The sequence below is a fragment of the Passer montanus genome, unplaced genomic scaffold (genome assembly GCF_014805655.1).
Source record: "Passer montanus isolate IOZ18808 unplaced genomic scaffold, ASM1480565v1 scaffold33, whole genome shotgun sequence".
Taxonomy (NCBI): domain Eukaryota; kingdom Metazoa; phylum Chordata; class Aves; order Passeriformes; family Passeridae; genus Passer; species Passer montanus.
The window spans coordinates 6054401-6078530 of record NW_024368041.1 but is presented as its reverse complement, the minus strand read 5'-3'; the positions used below and the strand labels follow the sequence as shown (position 1 = coordinate 6078530).

The 24130-nt window shown below is 39.2% G+C and overlaps 1 protein-coding gene across 1 annotated transcript in view; it reads right to left on the bottom strand.

The window, feature by feature from the left end:
- Nucleotides 1–2428: 2428 nt before the first annotated feature.
- The window catches only part of NSMCE2 (NSE2 (MMS21) homolog, SMC5-SMC6 complex SUMO ligase), a 126832-nt gene continuing 105130 nt past the window's right edge, over nucleotides 2429–24130 (bottom strand). Inside the window, exons 5-7 of the mRNA XM_039715454.1 lie at nucleotides 6461–6546; nucleotides 6021–6127; nucleotides 2429–2867 (exon numbers count right to left, since the gene is read on the bottom strand). Of these exons, the coding sequence (XP_039571388.1) occupies nucleotides 2747–2867; nucleotides 6021–6127; nucleotides 6461–6546 (314 nt within the window). The 3' untranslated portion in view covers nucleotides 2429–2746. The remainder of the gene's footprint in view (nucleotides 2868–6020; nucleotides 6128–6460; nucleotides 6547–24130) is intronic.

Genomic DNA, 24130 nt, shown 5'->3' with positions numbered 1-24130 from the left:
GGCACAAGTGAACAAGTATCTGTCTTTTTCTGGATAACATGGACATATTTTAAAAGAGGCATCTCTGCTGATAAAAGAAAGAAACCTACCTCTATTTAAATACACATGCCTATTCACCTCAGATGTGATTGTTATTAAAGCTAGGCAGGCCAGTGCTGCCAAAAATCAGTCCATTTCTTCCAGGTGAAACCAAGAAGGATTTCAGAACTTCACTTGCTTTCAGATTGTCTGATTCACTGACACTGCCTGGCTCAGGCTAGCAAAGGAGAGAAGGAAGATGATGTCATTTGAAGCAGGAATATGAACATCCAAAAATACTTTTCTTCTTGGAGAGACCATAAGTGACTGTTTGACTATTTGTTCTTTTCATTTAAAGTGTTGCTTCAGATTTGTTTGGGTTTTTTTCTCCCAGCTGTACCATCTTAAGCAGGCAGTCCACCTTATGACCTGTGGATTAGCTAACAGAGGCTGAGTGCAGCACTGTGATGGGTCAAGCCTCTTTTTCAGGTAGGACAACAAGGTGTAACCAAGACAGCAATCTCCCTCACAGCATTACTCACTGGAACATGAGGGCAACAAACCATATCAGGAACTGCAGCAATCCAAGGCTATACTGGTACAAATGCCACAGGTAGCAAACCAAACCTGCTGCCACCAGTTTGTTGGTAGGAATCTGGGTATAATTTACCATTTATTATGTTATGTGTTATTGGAAGGCACATTCAGACACCAACACAAACTAAATTTGAGGTGCAGCACTTGTGGCCGTGGAAAATGTACATCTTTGCATCTGAAAACTTGGGAGGCTGGTTATCACTAAGGATTGAATTAGACCCAAGAGGACAATCTTAATGCACCTCTGCCAGCAACTGCAGAGCTTGTTTAACCAATACAAGTTTCTGTTTCTGACTATTCTGCTTAGAAATGGTTCAAGAAAAAATTTAACCACAAACTTAAAGATGAAACAAAAAGGACATTCCCTCCCCCTCCCTGTTTTGTTTTGTTTTTAATGCTATTGTTAACACCCTCCCTTGTAGTATTTAACTGAAAAAGGGTGACCCACCTTAAAAACTATAGGTTTGAGCCCTGAGGTATTTTAAAAGGGACCTGATTTTACACATAAAAATTTAAACAAGTACATACTGCTCAATCACCCCCCAGTCCTTTTCAGCTATTTCAGCTGGGCTTCAATGGCAGAAGCACCCACACTCACTGCAGAGTTGGGAAAGGATGGACCTCGGGGGTTAGACCACATAATGAAAATTAGCCAGCCAATTCCCATGAAGTGTTTTGAACACAAAAGCCCAGTGCAAGTAATAATGGTTCAGTTCTCTTTTTCAGCTATGAAATCAGCTTGCAGATTAATATTCTTCAATTACAAAATAACAATTTTCAGCTTGAAGTGGTTTGTGCTCTTAAGTGCAATTGGGGTTAATAATGGTCTATGAAAGGAGAGCTGTTAGCAAACAGTAACCCAGAGTGAAAACCTTAGCATATGTGTACCTCAGCTACATTTTACATTAAATGTCAGATTGTACATTCAGAAAAATTACATAGGAAAATACCATCTAGCCCACTAAGGATCCCAAAGCTGACAGAAACCTGTATTTTCTGCTTACATATTGCCAACAGATAATTGTCATCTGACTGCCAAGGCAGCTTCTTTTACCTATGGCTATTTCTAACTCATGTATATATATTTCTTATCTGCCTATGTGTTCAGATCAATTTCGGCAATAAATAGTGTCACAAAGTTTAAGTTCTTTTCTGGATCTGTGCCCAAAAGCATAGAGATCTGAAGCTTATATAAAGGCATATGGTTACACTATATCTGTACTATCTAAAATTTAGTTATTGGAATACCTCCGTAAATAATTGTAGTTTTCTAGCCTACAATATTAAGGTAAAGCCTTCTGGGACTTCTAAATGAAAAAAGCCTGAATTAAATGCTCCTGAATTTCAAAAGAAAAGCCTTAGTCAGGGCAGAGAGTTCAAAATTATAAAAAACAAGGCCAAATCCTCAAAGCTGAATGGTTCTCTGTGGCCACAAACAAGGTATAAATAAAGCCTTCTGGGACTTCTAAATGAAAAAAGCCTGAATTAAATGCTCCTGAATTTCAAAAGAAAAGCCTTAGTCAGGGCAGACAGTTCAAAATTATAAAAAACAAGGTCAAATCCTCAAAGCTGAATGGTTGTTCTCTGTGGCCACAAACCAGGTATAAGTGTGCAACACTTTCTGCAAATGCATCTCTGAAGTTTGTGTTAGAGCATGGGCATGGTCCCAAGCACTGCAAATCCTTGCTCACAGTGCCCTACTCCAACCATTCCCAGTAGTTGCAGAGACAGTAACAGAACTAGCTGCAATATAGAGCAAAGCACTCATTATTACATGCTGGCAGGATCTGCATCTCTAATACAGTGAAGAAACCAGCACACTGAAAAGAAAGTTTAAATGCTGCAAAACATACTTTATTTACCAAATGCAAGCTTTTAGAAATTCAGAAAGGTAGAAAAAAACCAAACAAGTTTAACTGGAATTCCTTATATTCCTGAGTTCAAAAAATGCTTTCAGTTAGTTACAGTGGAGACCTTCAACTTTGGCTAGAAATGAAACATTTAACAATTATTTGCCTATAAATGAAACACTTAACAAATAACAATCAGTTATACAACCTATTTAGAATCAGCAACTTATCTCACAAGACCTCTAATAACAAATTTTCTTTGTGGCAGTAGCATATCCAGCTCATGTGTCCAGTGTTGACCAGCTTTGTTTTTTCTGACTGTCAATCAGTCTTTTAAGTATTTCATCTCGTACAAGATCTGATCCTTTTACATCAACATGGCTACAGCCCATTTTAGGGCATCTGTTAAAAAGAAAAGAGAGACTCCATTAAATTGGAAGAATTTAATTTGAAGTATTTGTCAGATACAGGCTTTTGCATAACACCTGCTAGCATTTTTTTTTCACTCTTTCTCTCAGTTCCTTGTTACCTCTTGTCCTCTTCACCAGCTCTATGTGGGAAAAATAAATCTATCTCAACTGGTGAGAATCATCAGCTGAAGGAAGGAAAGAAGGTGCACAGTGAGAGATGGAGCCTTTCACCTGTTTCACTCTCTTGCTGCAAGCACACAAGCTGCCTTCATCAGCAATGATATCAGCACTGCATGGACACCTTTCTGTGTTGCTTTCTCTCTCTGCAGTCCTCTAAAAACTGCAGGTAGATACTGCTTACCGTACTAAACTGCAGTGGAGAAGTATAATCTTCACTGCCAGATAAGCAGGGAAATTATTTTCTAGGGAGACAAAAGGGAGTGAGTCTTGCCATGACTGACTGGTGAATCAGTGGACAATCTAGTTGGTGTAAAAATCAACCTGACTTTTTATGAGCTGTGAAAGCTCAGAAGGGAGAAATGGGGCCAAATTAACAGCCTCTAGATGATAATCAAATACAAAATGTCTTACAACTACTGAAACAGCCAGATAAAGACAGCACGGTAAAAGATATTCAGGGACCAAAGGTCATTTTCCTTTGGTGGTGGCCCAAACATACACAGATGGTATCTATAGTAAGAAGTAGCACTTTTCCTGAATTTTTTCCTCTCTTAGAGTAACTTTTGTCTGAGGTACTGAACTTACTTACACTCAGTACTCATAACTTTTACTCCGGATTCGTCCACAGGTTACTGTGTTTGTCATAGATCAGTCATTTAATTGCTCTGTGCCTCAGTTTTCCCATTTATCACCTTAATACAGCAATAGCTTGCCAGATTAATGAATAACAAGCGCTCAGAAAGCTTCCCACATTTCCTGTAAGCATAAAGTATTAGTATGTCCTTCCAGGCAGTGGAAAATAGTGAGCAAACCAAGAGACGTAAGAGTTGCCTCAAGGAGTGTGTGACAAGTCTGTCAGCACGGGCTGAGTGTACGTCAGCTGAAGGGCTGGCAGGCAGGCCCTGCGCTGCCAAGGGCACTGAAGGCATCCTGTGGATTCCAACTGGGAAGTACTTGTGAGGAAACAGCCACTCTGTGTCTGCAGAGTGAGCAACAGGTCTGATTCCAGAGTCAGGCCAGCGAGGATCCTGCCCTGCTCTGCCAGGACACCTGCTCCCACAGGAATATCCCTGGCAGCAGCCACGCCATGAGACTGTGACACTGAAAAAGGGAACTTGTGGCAATAGCTGGCCTGTCATTCCACCACAGCAGATGATGGGTTTTCAAAGTAACTGCATTTTCATGAGAAAGTTTAAAATTATAGTAGGTTGGTCAGACAGACTGGGCAGAGAAAACCAAGGAGTCCTTCTTAATTTAGTTGCAGTGAAGCTGTGGCATTGCTGTGTGTGTGCTTTTCTTGCACTGGAATAACTGCTGTAAAAATGGTAAGGCTGTCAGCTAAAACTCAATATTAAGAAGTGCCAGTGTTCAGACTGCACAAATAATTTTGGTTTGGGAGTAAAGCAGCTTTTAAAACTGGGTGTTGTACAGCTGATATGATTTTTTTAAACTCTGGAGTTTCTTCCATTTCTTAAAAGGTAAAATAAAATTCAGTCATGTGGCCCTATTTGTTTTTCAGCAGAGCTAAAACTTTTGATCCACTACAACAATTTCTCCTAAATTGGCATTGTTCTGATGGACTTAAAAACACAGAGAAATATTTAGATATGAACATCAAATTCAGTATCAGAGAAAGTATTCTTGTCATTGGGCTGTTGAGCACATGCTTTTTAGCCTCTCCCTATCCTCCAGAACACTCATTTTTCTCCAACTTGAGAGCTACTACCCAATTCCTGTTCATTTTTCCAGCCCAGTTTCTGTCCATCCATGTTGCTGGTTTTGTTGCTATTCCCAGTTATTGCACCCATTCCAGATTTTTCCCTAGATTTTGTAACACAAGCAAGGTACTTCCATCTAGTTCTTCAGGCTGTCTTGACACTGAGATGGGCACCCCAACTGATAACTGATGCTTGGTTTTATAGCAGTGCTTTCCTGTAGCAGGGAAGGAGCATGGAATAAAAACTCCAGCTCCACCTTTGTAATCCCCATGGAGGACTGTGTAGAGCCTAACAGAAATGCCAGAGGAACAGATGGAGGAAATAAGCTGCCTGTGGCATTATCTTCAGGGAAATCAGGTTGCTGGTCCCTAACAGACCTTCCTAAGCAAACTGCACATTTATTAAGAAGGCCACAACTGGTAAGTTTCCATGAAGTCATCAGCCCCAGAGTAGGAGGGTCTAGCATAAATGGTGTAAAAACAAATGTGAAATCAATGATGAGATGATACATCCTCTCAACTTGCTCCAAAAAGCATTAGTGTTCAAGCCTCTTCTTCTTCTACTTTTTTCTTTTTTTTTTTCTTAAAATCATTATGATTTTCAAATTTATTGTGGAGATTTTGAGGTTTAAAAATTCATCTGTTACATCTTTTCATTCAAAAAATACATCCCATGCGAAAAAGTGACAGACTGTTTTGGTGATATAAGAATTATTTGACTGCATCATGGTAGGAACTGCACTGCACTATCTGATCTCATTCTTAAATTCTGTTCCACCTAAAATGTTGTGGTTTAATATTTTTCACTTTAACACTCAGTTGTTTGAATATTTCTGAGCTGTATTGGAATATAACTGGAAAAGAAGGTGCACGGAGGAATTTTTTTTTTTCATTTACTTCAAGGCTTCCTACAAAAGCAGTGGGAACAAATCAGCAACTGAATTTTAGGAAACTGAGGTCTCTCTTTTTGGTCATGGCTATATGAAATCTCTTTACTTCTCTTGTGCAGCTACAAGTAGCTGTAACTTCCCCACACAATTCCTGAATACTTCCTTACACATTGTTTTCATTAAAAAGAAAAGCACCTTCACGTGTCTAGCACTAATGAGGAGGCTGCGACTTGGGCAGATGCTGAAGTTTTACTTCCTGCAGCCTTTCCAATCCAAATACATTTTCTAGAACAAGTGGAGTAAAATTCCACTTACACAGCAAAGCAAATAGCTTTTCCACACATTCTTTTTAGCTTACCGAACTTTTTTCTTTTTCTGCTTTTGAGTCTGGATCATTTCTAGAATGGCATCTTCTTCATAAATATGTCCACAGACCTTGTTCCGCACTGGCCTCTTCATTGTCACCTGTAATCAGTAAGGATTGATTTAAAGCAACTGATGATGCCCATGAAAATGCTTCTTCTGAGATTTTATGTGAAACAGCAGGAAGTGTGTTTGCCACTCATACATGGAATTCCAGTTAAATTATGGGATGAGGTCCTGCTTGGTAAACTACATTCCTGCTTACATTGGTTTTCTTCCCAAGTGGTACTGCTCTTTTCTGAAAATGCTTAAAATTTATAATATTATTGTTATATATAATGTTGTTTAACAGGTATTGCAGATTTGTAATAAACAAACCAATGAAGAATATGGAATAACTATTTCCCTGTCAATTACTGTAGCAGTGATACATACCTGTGTAATGGGACAAATGAAGTTCATCTGACTCCGAGTCACAGCTATATCTTCATCAATTTGTTCAATGGTGTCATTACCATGATCTGATTTATGAGAAAGTAGAATGGGAAAAAGAGAAAAAAATTGTTTCTTATTTAATACATTGCCAATACTTAAAATAAGCTAATAAAATCCAACATTTGCCAAGTATTATCTCACAGTGATATCTAAAATACCACAGCATGTTTCTGCACCACTCCATGAACAAGACACTGCAAAAAAATACTGTACTAGAATGTCTTTTAGAAAATGTGGATTTTTATATTGTAACCACTTATGTTTGTGTGTGTGTGTGTGTGTGGCTATTTACAGCCAATGCCAGAAAGAAAGGCTAGGAAGGAGAGCGGACTGGGCTGAAGATATGCAAAACCTTTGGTATTCACTATTCAAGTTCACCAAACCCAGTCACACACAGATGTGTCCCCAGACCCTACCAAAAGATGAGGTGGACCAGATGTGGCAGTCCTACCCTCAATATCAGTTTTGTGTTTGAGTGTCATAAATGGGCTTGCTGTATAGCCTGTACATACTGTACACACTTTAAAAGGAATTCGTATTGTTTATCATAATGCATCATTTATAAAGTGATGCTGTTGTATTTTGATAAGACTATAATTAGTCAAAAACAAAAGCCAAAAAGTGTCACAAACAACAGAAATGCTATTGAAGTAACCTTAAAGAGGAGGCGCACAACAAAATTTCTGACTATTCCCAGAAAATACCCAGTGGCCCAATGCCAGGGAATGGAGGGCTGACAAATGAGAATAAATCCATCTAGAGTTGGAGGAGCTGCAGGTCCCCACCTTTACCAGAAGAAGAAAGCAAGGTGTAAGCAACTCTGTGCACCCAGGGGCACACCAACTAGTGTTTCATGCAGAAGTTAGCCAAAGTCAAAAGCTGAGACACAGGAGCAGCTAAGGAAGAGACAAATAAGTATATATATATATTTATATATATTTAGAGAGAGAGCTAAGTATAGCCTAAATGAATTGCATACATGTTGTTTTATCTTCTAGCTCTCCTCTGTTATTGTAAATGTAGGCTTTTAGTTGAATGCATTTGTTTATCTTTGAATCTTATCTGGTAATAACAGCAAACTTAGCACCTGCCATAGCTTTCCATTCCTTTGGGGTAGTTCTGCAATGCCTTTGCAGAGGCAGAGAAGGGCCCTGGGGTGCAGTCCTCAAGGTATCCCAAGCAAAGAGAATGTTTTTCTTTCTAGCTGCACAAGGTGCACCCCAAGGGAAGAGTGAGAAACACAAGTGAACACTGAGAGTTTGGAATTACTTCATGATTTACCTTCTGCAGTGCCTCAGCCTGGGTTCCCTGTGCTGCTGTTGCACACTATCAGCCAATCTTTGCCTCCCTGGTATTCAGTCTTCCACATCTATTAAGGACCAGTGTTTCCTAACTTATGGTCAGTCCTGCATGCCTGTGTGATACCATCACCTTCCGGATGATACCAGCAGACATCACCCGTGGAGCAACCAAAACCTCTCACACCCAGCCTAGGCTGAGCGTGCTGCCCTGTGAGCCAGCACAGCTCTGCCTGGAGGACTCCTGGCATTGATGCTGCAGCCATTGCTCCACCACAGCACCTCTTGGTATGCCAGGCCTATTTCCAGACCTTCTTCCTTAACAGAGCTTGCCCTTCTTTCCATTTCAATATTCCAAGCATTTACAAATGTTTCTGACCCAGGTGCTCTAACCCCAGGTACTGGGGTCGGAACTAGGTGACCTTTAAGGTCCCTTCCAACCCAAACCATCTTATGACTCTACTCCTGTGAATACCACTGGAATACTCATTCATCAAGGGTATTTCTGTGTCTACTACTAAGGTCTCATGCAATCAACAGGGTGTGGAATCTGGGGGAAAAGGAGCTCACATGTTTAATGTCAATCATAATTTCAAGGCTTTAATATCCAAGAATGTTAAGATACCTTCATCAGATACTGACCACCTAAAAAGGCAAACACTTGCAAGTCAGAAGGAAAAAGTGGGCACAATTTAATTATAAATACCAAAACTGCAATGGTATGGACACCAGAAATACACTTGTGTTAGTTACCAGTTTTCAGAAAAAAACTCTGTGACATATTATTCTTAAATTGCTCATATATATGGTTTATTCTATCTTAAGCACATAGTATTTGAAGCAAACACAACTTTTGCAGGGAAAAAGGAGTTTTTTAGATAAGGCTTTTGAAATACCAAGCAATGGGTGAAATCCCACTAAGACAGCAATGCTAAACAATATTGGAGTTATTGGCAGGTGGCAGCTTTGGCATTGGCTGTTTTACTTCAATATCATAATTTTTTTTTTTTTTCTACAAGGAATGCCAACAAAGAACAAGAGATTCAGAATGTCCTTAAATTCATGTATCTGCAAATTTTGACATACTGCAGCTCTAATCTTTCCTGTGGAAAACATCACATTTTTCTGTGTTGTACTTTGTTTCAACCCATGAACTTCGCATGCAATTCCAATGTACCAAGGCATCACATCTGTCAGTGGCATTAAAAAGCAACAGTAATAGCAAGATCTAGGACAGGGGATTGTTTAAAAAAAAATCAGTAAGTAGGTGCCAGTGAGGGAAGGTGGGTGAATTTTTAAAATATGGGGCTATGCCCCTGACTCTACTTCTAAAACCCAATACTATAAAATAGGCATGCAAGTGGCTTTTTCTGGAAGAGTATTCACCTGTGGAGCACCTTCTGACTTTGCTGAAGAGTCACCACTTCCCTCATCACTTCCATGTATGCTTACTTAGGTACTGACACAAGAATTTAGGAGACTATAGTGAAGCATCCAAGTTCAAAAACAAGAGCTCAAGCTTGGGTACTGGTGCTTGAGCTGCCCTTGAAGGCCTCAGGTCTCTAAATTATGTGAACTAAATCCCAGGCTGGGGTAACTTTTTCCCATACTGGCTTTGGAGGTGATTGAGATGCCTCATGTTTAATGGTTGAAATTTCATGAGTTGAGACCTAATCCTTGTAGGTGGGTATATTAATCTTCTTGGATTCAAACTGTCCTCTTGCTGCAATCATATCTTATACACTTCAGGTTGCACTTCATTTGCAAAGATCTTGTATACAGCCTATCAGAGTGGGGCCCTGGCCTCAAGATGTGATCACAACCCAAATGAATCATTATTTAAAATATTTCCTTTTCATAAGCAGCTAATATTTTTAAAAACAAATATGCAAGACTGGGATGATGCAAGTAATACCTCAAGCATGTCAATAGCAAATTACCATAAATCAGATAAACCACCCACAGATTTGATGTTATTGCTTGATGTTCTACATTACAGGAGAAGAAAGGAAAATCACTTTTTTCAGTGACAGTAAATTTTGCAGACATTACACAAGACACACACACACATCCTAAGCTGGTCAGAAAGATGCCCTAAACTGTAGATCTATATCTGTGGCCTCATATTGGAAGATATTTTCATTAAGGTCAAAGGGATTTTTTTTTTACCAAATGAAATGTATGACCATTTGGAGGATCTAAATTGCAAGTCTGACTATTCTACAGAAAGAAATAAAAACACTGGATCATACATATTTCAGCTAAGTCAGGTTATATTTTTCTAAAATTGAGTTTTCCTTGCAAATTAAAACCAGACGCAGAAAACACTAAGTTATTGTTCCCAAAATTCAGATGTTGCCTTAAGTAACAGAAGTGCATACATCTATTTTGGTAGTCTGAGAGATCACATATTAAGTGCCTTAACAGTTTCTAGTTTTCCATTCCAGCCAACTGAAACATGTTATGAGTATTAGTAACACATTTTCTATCTCGCTATCTCAGCAATGATGTTTACAGCTGTTGTAATAAAACTGCATTCTTATAAAGGTATCTATTTTTGGTAACACATCATAATGAATTTTGCAACTGCCAAGGGTTTTTTTACTTATTCAATTTTAATTAAAAGCTGGTATTAATTTATATCTCTATCACTTTCATCTCTTGATAATATTGTGACTAACATGCCTTTGCTCAGTTTTTACTTACTTTGCTGAAAGAGACTCAGAACTTTTAAGTCAACTTTTAAAAATAGGAAAACCATAGTGCAGAGACATTAACTGCTGGATTGTGAATTATACTAAGCATGTATAATATACATGTTAAAAAAACATGAGAGGAAAAATCCTCTCCACTGTCACTGTTATTTCTGTGACCAAGAGACTGCTGTCTGCTCACTGCTCCCCGTGTCAGCAATGCCCTCTCCCCAGTTTCTGTTTCTCTAACCTGGTTCTCAGTGAGTACATGTTGCAATGTAAACTCAAATGATTTCTTTCCGTTTGTGCTGGGCTGTTCTGCCTTCTCACCTGCCACAATCAGACACTAATCCTGAGAATCAAAGGGTAACGTTAAGCATGTGGGATTGAGTCTTTGTAAGCCTGAGCCACCAGACAGACAAGGTCTTGGCTCCCAAGAGGGTCTATTGTACTGCTGACTCCATAGAAATAACAGCAACTCATCCAGGCTGGGAAAAATCCTATCTCTGGGAGTTCCAAGAAAAACATGAATGTTATGAGGACAAGTCAGATGCCAAGTGCTCCTGCCAACAGGGCACAGAAAATAATGAAAGGTGGGGGAGGTGAAGGACATGGTCACAACCAAGAGCTGTGCTCTAGGAGTCAGAAGGCATCTGGGGTAAGGAAAGGCCAGGGCCAAGTCTAAAGGAAGGACCTGACACTGCTGAGAACACCAGGTAATGCTGGAAAGTGGGTCAGCATGCCCATCACTGCTCTGAAGCTGGGTTGGCCTTCAGTCCAGAGAAGCAGACCAGAACAACTGTCCAGTGTCCTTCCCTAGGGATGGAGCTGCAGTAAATGCTGTAGGAGTGAAAGAAGGGGGGAAGCAGAGAGTAATACCTTCCTGGTAAACTCTCCAGTCTCTAGCACTTTGTAGCCAAGGACTTCCTGACTCAGAGGTAATATCTTCATACTTAATAAGCCCTGGAGTTTTCCTTCAATGAATTTGTCTAAACTTGGAGAGGGGAATTTTGTCCTGGACCTTTCAGCTTGATTAGAGACAGTTATCTTTGCTAGAAAGGTTAGCAACAGTTTAATTTTCCTTGAAAATTACTGCAGAGGCTGCAGGTTACAGTTTAATTTGATTTTTAAGAGGTAAAATAAGGTGTGCAGGCTACAGCTGCAGTCAAACAGTTCAAAGGCTTTGTGCTTTTTGCCAGAGGCATGCGATAGTTTAATTTGCCAACCAAGCCAAACTAGGCTTTGCATTGAAGTACATTACAATTTGATTACTTGCTGGTGTTGCAATACAAAGTTGATCTAAGGAAGGTGGCCTCTAACGTGCTGCTCCAGATTGCAATTGCAAATTTACTTGCTCCTGCCCAGGCCAAGCAACTTGCTGGTAATTTACTGCCAAGTGCTTTGTATGTGCCCTGTTTGACAGATACTTGTGTAAAAAGCACATAGAGATGAATTTGGTCAATCCAAAATAAAATTACAGTCCTGTATATATAAGCCATTCTTATTTTCCTGGAGTGTGAAATACAAATTAGATTAATGAATTAGCAACTTTTTAGTTCCTTTACATAATAATAGTGAGGAAGGAAAGGATCATGTCTTGCACTAAACATCAATCCTCTAAAAACTCCTTTAATACAATAAAATTCAGAGCACTTGTATATTTTACAGTATTTTGTCCCACTAAGCTACAAGTCTTTTAAAATACACTATACTAAATGGAAATACTGTTCCCATTTTACCCATTCAATACTGGGTAGAGCTGCTTGTTGCCAGTTTTCCAGAATGGCCTTTAAATGAAGAGAGACTGTGATTTGATGGAAATGTTATTGGACAACTCTTACAGAAATAATGTAAGTGAAGGAGATTTAAAGACACTTGCAGCTAGATACAATTTTCTATTTAATATATTAATAATAAAATGTTACTACAAATCTTAGGGAAAAAAAAACCTAACAAGAACTCCAGAAAACCCTGTGAAACCTCCAACTCACATACTAATCAAAGTGAGAAGAGACCATCTTTGCCTTTAGATTTTGGGATATTCAGACTGTTCCCACTGAAATTCAGTGGGAACTGTGTCTGTAGAACAAAAATGATATCTTTGATTATAAACCACACAACTCAAACAATTTGATAGGCAAACAGAGAGGCAGCTTTCTTGCTCCTTCTGTTATTGCAAAAAACCATGAGAAATCCACACTTCAAAGTCCTCGGATGACATTTTAAACTGCAGTTTTCTCATTGCTGCTCCTTGGACTTGATCTGAAGAAGCTGCTGGGGGGAGATGAAGATTACCTAAAAAGATGTCATGAAGGCTCATCAATAAGCTCACAGGAGCTACTGTTTCTGGAAAACCTAAGATGGTCATATTTTTCCATCTTAACTACCATCAGCCACAATGACATGTAAACTTAAGAAGCAGGTTGAGTACCAGAGACTTGCTGAAAATAAACCAAACTGATAAACACTGTTTAAATGACCAGAAAACTCTAGGTCTACATGAATGCATGCCAGGCATGTGACAATGGAGCACAAGTATTAAGGATGCCACAGTATGAGTGAAACATGAAAGCTGGAATATCTTATGAGTAAAAACTAGACACAAACTACTAAATTGTAAATATATGTAAAGAACATTTTTATTACTTGGGATTTCTCCTCCTCTTCAGAAGAAAAAAGGCTGAGCAATCACTGCTTCATGCGGTTTAACTTATAAAGGCAATTGCCATGCTTAGAGAGCATAATTTCATGTATCAGAGATGAGAAGAATATCACACACATTTAAAAAATGAAGAAATTCACTCCAGGCACATGAAAGAAAAAGTTGCAAAAGATGCAACCAGGAAAAAAAAAAGCCTACCATTTCATTAGAAGATGAACCACTTTCCATTACTAACATTGTGGTCAGAATCTGGAATGTCACTGATGCAATGCTAACCATCAAATGACATGAACATGTAGGGCTTGCCTACACAGGGAAGTTGTTGCAAAATAAGCGAGGGTGTGAATACAGAATGCATTAACTACTTGGCACTAACTCAGTGTGTGGACATTCCTACTCTGCACTAGGAGTGCCTTTTGGCTGTTTAGCCTAATCCACTTCCACACTGGACTTGAGGAAGGCACTGTTAATCCTGGGCTGGAGTAGCAAGAGGACAGCTGTTGGTATTGACAGCAGAGGGGAGGCACATCCATTTTTGCAGAAGTCCCTAGCAGTGCCTGGATGGTCTACTCTGTAAATTTAACACATTTTCTCAGAACAGTCCATTGCAAGTATTCTGTACAAGCAGAAATCATGTCTATGATATCTGTCAACAAAAGGTAACAACATGTATCTTGTAACCTATGTGGCTGGGAGTCACTTTGCCTATTTCAGTGTGTCATTTGTGCGTTCTTGTAGACATTCACTTCTAAAAAGATGAACTGGTGAGGGCTTTTCAGGTGCAACAAGCTTCTGAATATGCTCCTGAGCAGAACTGTTCCAGGATAACAGACAGAAAACAAAAAGAGCAGTGATGGGGCAAGCAGACCAGGTAGCACTGGTCCCTAGTAGTCCATCCAACAGGCTGCTATAGAACCAGTGAGCAGAAAACCCCCCAGCTACACCAAATGATCATACCCCTAGAAAATTATCACATTACCATTTCAATCTGTCTCTTCATTCACATTCTCCTCACAAGACTTTTTCTAAAAGACTTCACTGTTTTCCTATTCTAAACCACTCTCTGAAAAACCTTAGAATAATGTGCCCTGGTGCCAGGAGAGTTGTGAATACAGACACATTTGTCATGTGGTGGGGGCACAGGTAGGAATATTTATAAGCTACACCATGAGAGGGATGAAGCTCTAATCCCAGAAGACTAACCTGTTGATTTGGTGATTGGCAAGAATGACACAGGCTCAGCAGCTCTGAAACTGCAGAGAAAGCACAGGAAAGAGCAACCTGTTCCCTTTGAGAATGGGCAGAATTATAACAGGAATATTTATAAGCTACACCATGAGAGGGATGAAGCTCTAATCCCAGAAGACTAACCTGTTGATTTGGTGATTGGCAAGAATGACACAGGCTCAGCAGCTCTGAAACTGCAGAGAAAGCACAGGAAAGAGCAACCTGTGCTAAACCCTGAGAATGGGCAGAATTATAATACAGAAAACCAGCTCCACTACCCCTTTCACCCAAAGAAGGGAGGGGAGAACATATGTGCTTCTGTTACACCAGAAGACTGATGTAAAATATTGTTCTTGAATAAAAACATGAGTACAAATAAGAAAACGTGAAAACAAAACAGTGGGAACAAAATACCCTTTTTTCCACCCCCTAAATGTTGAAGCACTTCAACATTCAAAAATTTCAAAAGAAATTTTTAGGTGCTATATTTTATTTTAAAATTAGTCTTAATGAAGACAGCATTTGCAATTTTCTTCTTAGTGATGCATTTCAATACTTAACAATGTTTTCTAAAATTCTTACTTTCAGAATGAGTTTACTTAATTTTAAAATGTAACACCATGTGAATATAATTCAATGTGCAGTGAAGCACATTGAAGTTATATATCCACATAACCTCCTGAGCTTTATTATTAGGATGTATAAAAAGAGAAGTTGTGTTAATTTCCCAAGTTTTTTAATAGAATTTTTTTCCTGTATTTTACATATAAAATTCACCATTCCAGTTGTTCTGAATTCTGCAGGTTTGCACTGCCTGGAACACCTCTGGGATAGCCTGTCACTGCTTCAGACACTGGCTGGCTACTTGCTTGGGGCTGCATCTCCTGCTCTGCTCCTGCCTTGGTTACTAGCCCACAGTTCTGACAATCTCCTTAGAAGAGGAATTTTTCTTAAGCAACGAATCATTTGCAGAAGTACTAATATCCTTCTGCTTCTCTTGAACACAAAGCACTCCAGAAACAGGTCAATTATACGACTGTGACCATTTCATTGGTGGAAAACTGAGGCACAGGGCAGGAACACATCCAGAACCACCAGCACCCTGTGTGTTAGACCATTGTCTTTCCCATTAGACCGCACTGTCTTACCCCTGAGTAACTAAGGCTATGAACAATTTCCAGATACATTCTTAGTGAATGCATCAGTTCCACACTAAAAGCAAAAAAATACAACACAGAAAAAAACCAGTATGTTCTAGTAATTGCAAAATATCTGGTTGTTTATTCTAAGAACACCAACACTTGCACTGGAGAACACATGGTAATTTTCTAGTAAGTCATATTTATAAAATAATACATCTTCACTAAGCTACATGACAAAAAGGAAGAAATAATAATTCATATCAAAACAAAATAAGAAATAAAACCACTGAGTTGTTGTTAAGGGGGGGTTTTAAGAGGGACTTACAGCAATTAGCCATTGCTCAATCATAAAACTGCATGGTTTCCTTTTAGATTAAAGCGGGGTGACATATTGCCTGTGTGTGTACGAAGACATTCTGCATTAGCAGACCTTCACTGTAATAATCCTCAGTAAAATGTTTCCTAAAAGAAACAAAAAATGTTCCTAATTCCAGTATATAGAGCATTCTCCAAAACAATGTCATGGTGGCCTTGTGCAGCCAAACATAATGTTGTCTTTGGTTTGAGATGATTTTTCTCAACCTGTCCTGTGATGTAAGATTAGGCTTCTTGAGTGGCAGTCAGTAGAAAAAAGTCTAATGCTAGAGCCCTGAGCTAGAAATACTCATGGATTATAACTGCAGAAGACTGGTAGCTTCTGATGGTAATTAGTAGATAATTTTAAGCTTGATTGATATTTATTTTAAATCCCTTTCTGCAGATTCTCATGTGCCAGGAGTGTAACTGGCAGAGTGCACCTTCTTTAATGCTACATGCATCAGAAAATTCTTATCATTCTATCACTGTCATTTATATCACAAAACGTGCACTTCTGACTTCACCTTGACATTCTGCATGGTGCAGATAACAGACAATGTGGAAATTACTGTGCTTTATGGCAAACATGCTGGGATGATTGTGAGGGCCTTAGCTAAGGTCCAGCACTAGGCAGAGTCTTTTAAACCTTCAAGGTCTCTCTATGCCTCCACTTTCTCCTCCAGATCAGCTTTAATAGAGGAGTGAACTGGGACAGAGGAAGGACTTGAACAGCCTCAGCACAGATGCACACAGCAGCAGAAACAAGAATGGCAGAGCAGGACAAGCAGAACAAGGGAATCTAATGTTGAATTGATGGGACAGCAGTTGCATCAGCAGTGTCACTGGTGCTTTGTAACAGGGATAACAAGCACATAGCCAAATCACAGGGCATCCTGCACAGTCTTCATCTTTCCAGCAAAGGAGTTAACGTTACACTCCTTATTTTAGTCTTATACTTATTACCAGAATGGAATAACATTATCATTTTCCTCCTAAGAACTATTAATTTTTCTTGCACTATTTGGTTGGCACTTCAGCCCTTGTAGAAACACATACAATCCTTACATGATCCTGAGGAAGATCGAGGGTTTATACCTCAAAATAAACAGTTTAATAAAAGTGAAACAAGGAAACCAAAATTGAATACAAAAGAGTTACTTCAAGGAATCACCTTTTTGTCAGTGCTTCTTTCACATCAGAAATCAAGCACAGCCTTATAACCCAGAGTTTAGGTCAGCTCAGTGTTACTGGGACTTTCTGGTTTGTAAAGGTAGCTTAAGATTCCTTCTTTTCTATGCATTTGGATAGAGCTAGAAAAAATATAGGGGAGCTGGGTTCAGTACCTGGAAGGAAAACTTTTAATTACTAAATCAATATATTAAGGGGAATCAGAAGAAAGATGGAGAGAGAATTTTACCAGGGCCTGCAGCAACAGGACAAGGAGCAGAGCTTTTAAACTGCAAGAAGACAGATTTGATTGGGTGTGAGGAAGACATCCTTTACTGTGAGTGTGGTGACACACTGGAACAGAAGAAGCTGTGAATGCCCCATGCCTGAAAATGTTGGACAGGTCTTTGAGCAGCCTGATTTTGCAGAATATGACCATGGGAGAGGGAGAGGGGTTGGAACTAGATGATCTCTAAAGGTCTCTTAAACCCAAACCATGTATAGTATTTCCCTGATTCCAAGGTTTTATTTACAGATACCACTCCTGGCAGATAACAGCTCTTTGAAATCAAATACCACCTTGGCATGGCATGCATGCCAACACTAGAACATGTAACACAATTTAGAACATTATTTGTCAGATCAAGAAAATTAAAGGCACTTTTAGTAAGGACCAAAAAGGGAGTCTCTCCTTTTTTAAAAATTGAACAATAGAAAAATTCTAGTCACAGACAAATGGCACAGTTAAGCTTTCCCCATGACAAAACACACTCAGCTTTAACTGAAAAACAGCCAAGATCATACACTTCCTGGAGGCATCCTGCTAGATTTTTCCACTAGAACATGTAACACAATTTAGAACATTATTTGTTAGATCAAGAAAATTAAAGGCACTTTTAGTAAGGACCAAAAAGGGAGTCTCTCCTTTTTTAAAAATTGAACAATAGAAAAATTCTAGTCACAGACAAATGGCACAGTTAAGCTTTCCCCATGACAGCTTTAACTGAAAAACAGCCAAGAACCTACACTTCCTGGAGGCGTCCTGCTAGATTTTTCATTGCAGAGCTAATCAAGGTACAGCATCCCATTTCACGTAAAGGAAAACGTAAAGTATCAAAAGGAGTCTTCAGAGGGCACATACTTGATTAATAACTATTTCTAGCCAGGGAGTACAGGGGAATCTGGAAAACAGCAGCAAGTGCATGCTGGTTTTGTAAACATAGGAAATGATCACTTCCAAACTTTCAGCTGCTTGAGGTGCTGGCCACCCATATATGACAAACCTAGCAGGGAAGAGTCACCGTATTAGTGACACCCACAGGTATGTGGAAAGGGCAGTCATTTAGCAGTAAGCAGAGTTCCTTGGGAAGTGACAGTCTTTGCAATCACACATTCCTGGGTTACTACATTTGGCCTCTGGCTTGTACAGCACAGAGCTTGAAACCAGGAGCTCGATTATCACTGACAATGCTGATCTGGAATTTCAGGAATGGGTTGTAGTGGGTCCCAGGAAGCAAACAGCACTTATGAAGCAAAGAAGCACTCTATGCCTTTGCCAATAGAGAATGTTATGTTGCTCTGAGATGTTGCAAGAGCATGAAAGCAGTGTGGGAAAAGTGCAAACAGAGCTGGTGCAGTAGGAACTACAAACAGAATCATATTATTAACCAGAGAGGCAGGAAGGTGTATGGAAATTCACACCACTCAGTGCCTGAAAATTTTCTTCAGCAAATTATTGAACAATTGGACTGTAAGCAGCTAAAGGATAACAAGGTAGTAGGAGACAGTCAATAAGTTTATTGACAAATCAAATCATGCCAAACTGACCTAACCGGCTGCTCAGATAGATCAACTGTCCCTGCTGGACGAGAGAAGTCAGCTAACCTACATATCCTGATCTTAAATACAGCTTTTGGTGCTTTCCACATGACATCCTCCAAGTAAACTAAAGAAAAAAGTATAGATCTTCACCTAGATGCAAGAAGCAACACAATAGTTAGGCTTTCTTCTGATTACAGTTTCTTTCTTTGCTAAAACAGAACACTGGTGTAACAATCATTACAGCAATGCCTAAAAAACATAACAGAGATTAAACAAGATTGTACAAGACACCATACACATTCATGAAAAAACAATTCTGGCATTGCAGAGTTACAGTCTAAACAATCAGGACAGACAAGGGAAATATTTCACCAGCACTGTCAGAGATGGGAAACTGAGGCAGAAAAAGATTAAGAGCCTGATTTTCAAATGAGCTCAGCCTATTTCTTGCTGAGCTTGCTTGAAATTCTGGCCATAATCAACATCATGGAAATCACTAGATACTGAGCTCCTTTGAAAACCAAACTTCAATATGAAAATTTGGCCCAGAGGTCTTTAGAAAATCAACATCAAGAGGCTTACCCAAGGTCACCCAGGAAGTCAGTGGCAGGGCTGGGAACTGAACTCACATCTTCTGACTCCCACTCTGGTGCATAACTAATGTCGCCCTGTGTTCTTGTTTTAATTAGCTATGGGGAGATCTCAAACCAGAGAATGCTTTTGAAATGAAAGAAAAGAAAACCCTCACAAGTGCATTCAGTTCCCTTTCAGAAGCATCAGCACAATGGGCTTCCAGCAACTCACAAGCAGGAAGGATTTCTAGCTTCTTTAACAAGTTTCTGTTTTCCTCAGAGAACATACATTGTTTGTTGTTTACTTTACATATATAAAGGGATTCATTGGTGAACATTTTTTTTCTAATATTTTTCTTTTAATTGCAGTATGCCTGTGACCCATACAAATATTTTTGCAGTGACAAATGAGGATAGAAAAAGGAAGCCTGCAGAGTGCAAAGGCTCCTAAGGATTAGTAAGACAACCTCTGGGGCAAGGAGTGGAGACTTCTGCTATTGCTTATTATTACTACATTTTTCCCTAGGTAGAGAGAGTTGTTTGAAGTGGTTTCCTTGCTAATGCAGTGGCAGAGCAAACTATTTACTTTGCATGTATATGTGGTTGCTTCAGTACCTCTCCTGCTGTTCCTGTGGAACACCTAAGATGCACTGCAGCAGTCCACAAGTGCTTTCTGGAGCAGCTAGATTGTTCATATTTCCCCTGGCTTTGGCATCATCCATAGTCTCTAAGCACCTTCCCTGAGAAGACTTTGCTGGAGAACTACTGCAGCCACCTCAAGAACAATGAAATATATAAAATTATTGCAAAGGTAGAAAACAAGCCAAGTTTGTAACAGCTCCTTTTAGTCCAACACATTTAACTAAATCCTAGATGTGGAATTATTTTGTCAAAGACAGAATAACAGCTTAGTATTTCTATTCTTATTTTTTCCATTGAAAGCTTCAGCCTACTTTTCTGCAAAAGACTATAGAGGTTGATCTGCTAGAAGAGCTCTTCAAAAGGAGAAGCAGGACATTTCCTTAACTCTCTAACCTTAATATGCTCTCTGTGATCATAGGTGACTCTGCATTCACTGGGCATCTCACTGATAAAAGCCAATAAATTTTGCTCAGTTTCCCTCAGGCAGAAAGCTACTCGGTGGATAGAAATGGAAACTATGCTGATGGCTGGAGATTTCATAAAAGAAGAGCTGCTGGGAACATTATTCCCAGATTTCTGTCAAAAGAAGAAAAATGTCTTTTTTCTTTCTGACCTTCATTCTTCTTGTACCTCTTCAGTGCTATTTTCAAATCTGCTGTATCCTTTGGGATACGTTTCACTTAGGTTTAGAACAGAATCTTACTTCTCTGTCAAAAGCACCTTCTACTTTTCTTCGTAATTTTCACTGCTACAAGTTTATGTGTCCAGCTGCAAAGTTGTGCAAGTTTAAAACCAACTTTATCTAGAGAAGCTGAGAAACATTTCACTAAAGACAAAGCAATAGTTATGGGAAGCAAACAGATGGTGGAGTGAGAGTGATTGTGTACAAGCAGCATGTTTGTTTCTACAGATTAGCTGGGCATACAGCTTTTACTTACAGAGCATTTTTAGTTTATTTTAATCAGCAAAAATATATTATTAGGGTGAGCTTAGCGCTGGTTCAGGGATTATTAGTGTTTCTACAACAGAAGTCACTGAAGAGGGAGTTTGAGGGAATTTTTATTTATTTTACAGGGTTCCCTTTTCTGCTGGAGAGTGTCTCATGAAGGGGTGGCACAAGAGAAAGCAAAGAGACACTTTGGAGTAAACAAGTGAGGCTGAGAACCAAGGCTGGCAGTGGTTCCCCAGCAGAGGGGAAGTGGGTGATGCCATGGAGCACCAGCACAGCCAGGTGTGGCTGCAGTCAGAAGGTTCTTGCAGGCAAAGTGCTCCCAGAGCCTGCTCCTGCCTATCTGTCAGGTTCTCTTTTGCCATCTTATCTGTCTCTTGTTTTACTCCACACCCTGCTCTTCTAGTATGGCTTTCTCATTGTCTCCTCTCACTTATCTTGGATTGCAAGATTCTGGGGGAGGGAACACATCTTTATATAGTAAACAGGCAGTGCTGCTATGCCACTATACACAGAATTAATAATAACTCATGCAGTGTATAAAGTGGAACTTCCCAAATAAGCTCAATTGTCTAGAAGAGGGGATCTCTTCAGTTAATGTAAAATATTACTGAAAATCTTGGCATTTAGGGTTAAATTGCATGCTTAAACAAGCCACGACCACTGCTGAACACAAAGGTTGCACATTCTGGAATGCCGATTGAACAGGCTTATGTGGGATCATCCAAAACCTTTGCAAGCTGATAAATCTGAACAATTAAGCTCTCTCTCATTACAGGTCTCCAAAGCACATTAATCAGGTCTCTACAAGAGTAAAGTTCATTGTGGAAACAGGAATATATCTTTGACTATTTGGTTGTTTTGATTGGCTGGATTTGGTAAACTGGGGCTGCATTTCACATATTGGGGTTGCCATATACACTGTTATATGCTGCCATATAAGTTATGTATTGTGCTCTCTGCATACTGACCCAGCAATAGATCTAAGATTATACATGACTTTTATCTCTTTTTACTTTTGACAAGCATGAATTTCCAAGGGCCTTATGAAATACTTTCTCCTCCTCCAAGAGAATCACAAACAGAGAGGGTTCTTTTTATTTTGGTTTAGTTTGGAACTTGGGAATTTGAGTGTATATTACAATCCTGACTATGAAGTGAGCTCCACAAGGGAAGTACCAGCAGTCTTGCTAATTGTGTTTCACAGATATCTTGTTGTCCCTAAACTCACAGAAGGATGGAAATCCCTCTTTACATATACTCCTGTCATGGCCAAAATCTTGAGAAAAAATTTTCTAGTCTGTTGATCATATGAAATTTAGAATTTAAGTAACACTCAGACAAAGCATATACATGCATGAAAAGTCAAATACAATTAAAAATATAAAATAATACAACACTTTTGAAGATGCAGGGGAAATTTTATTTGAAAGAATGTAATTAGAACCCTGCTCACACTGATCTAAAACCCTGAAAAAAGGATAAAAAAACTGGTACAAACCAGTAGCATCAGCACCACCCTACTGCACTCTCACTTTAATCCTGCAAACATGTCTGGCATAGGTAGCCACAGGCATCTTTTCTCATATGCAACATCATAAAGATTTAGTTACTGGATGTTTGAATGTTTAAAGTGGGTTAAGGATTATAGTATTGTAAAAACAAGTCTCTAACTGAAATCTTAAGTTAGCAGTACATTACAAACTTCTTTACAAAAGTAATTAACTGTCTTGAGATGATACACAGCTTTTTAATGTTATATGTAAATTTTTTTGAAATAGAGTACTTAACAATATTAGAAACTTATATTCAGTATGATTGGAAATGATGGAAACTTTCTTATCAGAGGCCAACAGAAGATTTAATCCACTGAGCACTACTTGTCATTAGTACACAAGTAGATGGGTGAAAATGCATAGAGTTATTAACACTTGAGAAATTAGGAAACCTTATAATCAAAACATTATTTTACAAATTGATTTAAATACAGAAGAGGAATATGTTCAGGCAGGTCTTCTATTTCAGACATGTTATTTCCCTTTGAAACTTTAGAAAAAGAAGAAGCAAAAGAGGACAACAGACATGTCAATGGCTGAATGGGTGGGTCAGTCTTCCTGGGAAATGAATCATACTTTTCATTCAGTTTCATGAAAGCCTTGCTTCGAGCATGCCTGTAATTACTATTTGTTGCAGTGGCACACCAGTCAGCCACGCAGTCCAGTTTACAAGGATTAGGTAGTTTTCTGAGGTTTTCTCTTTTAGGACACAAATTACAATGTGATTCCCTTTCCCAGCATGCAAATGAGGGCTGGGAGAGCTGATAAAGAAATGTTAGTATAGGATGGTCAGGAAGGTTCCTATATTAGAACCTATTATATTATTACAGTAGTCCAACTTGCTAATTGAAAATGTGCAGCAACCATCAGCATGGACTGAGATAACCAAATCCTGTGGCCAAAGTTAGCTCTGCCTCAGAACTGGTATTACAAGGACACACAAACTAACCCAGATTATGGCCTGTCTTTATCAGTTTTGGTATTTTATACAAGTTTTTATTATTGCCTCACTTGAGTACCTGCTATGTAAAACTGAAAGAGATTCCTGTGTGGGTGATTACAGCAAGGGTGTCCAGCCACTGTGTTGGCAGAGAGAGCACCAAGTCAGGTGCTGGAAAGTCTTACACAGTGCCTCAGGAAAGTCAGCCAAGCAAAGGGATCCACAACTGTTTGTAGGGACCTTGTAACTGCTGAGGATTCACAGAGAATGTTGATAACAGCACTTTTGATCTCTCATATTTGGGAGTTTGGTGCTTTTTTCTGCAAAAGCCTCCTACCATCAAAGGTTTAGAGTTCTAAGGCTTTTTTAGAGTCCAAAACTCTTTCTTTCAAAATACCAGGAGACAATAAGGAGAAAATAAAGGAGACAATATTGTTTCTTTCAAAATATGCCAGGAAGAGAAAGCAATAGCAGCAGTCTTTCCCTTTCTTAGTAACTAAGAAGTAGGAAAAAAGTTCAGCTACTCTTGAATAGTTTGCAGCCCTGCTAAGGAGAGAGACACTCTGACGTCTGCTGAAGCAGGA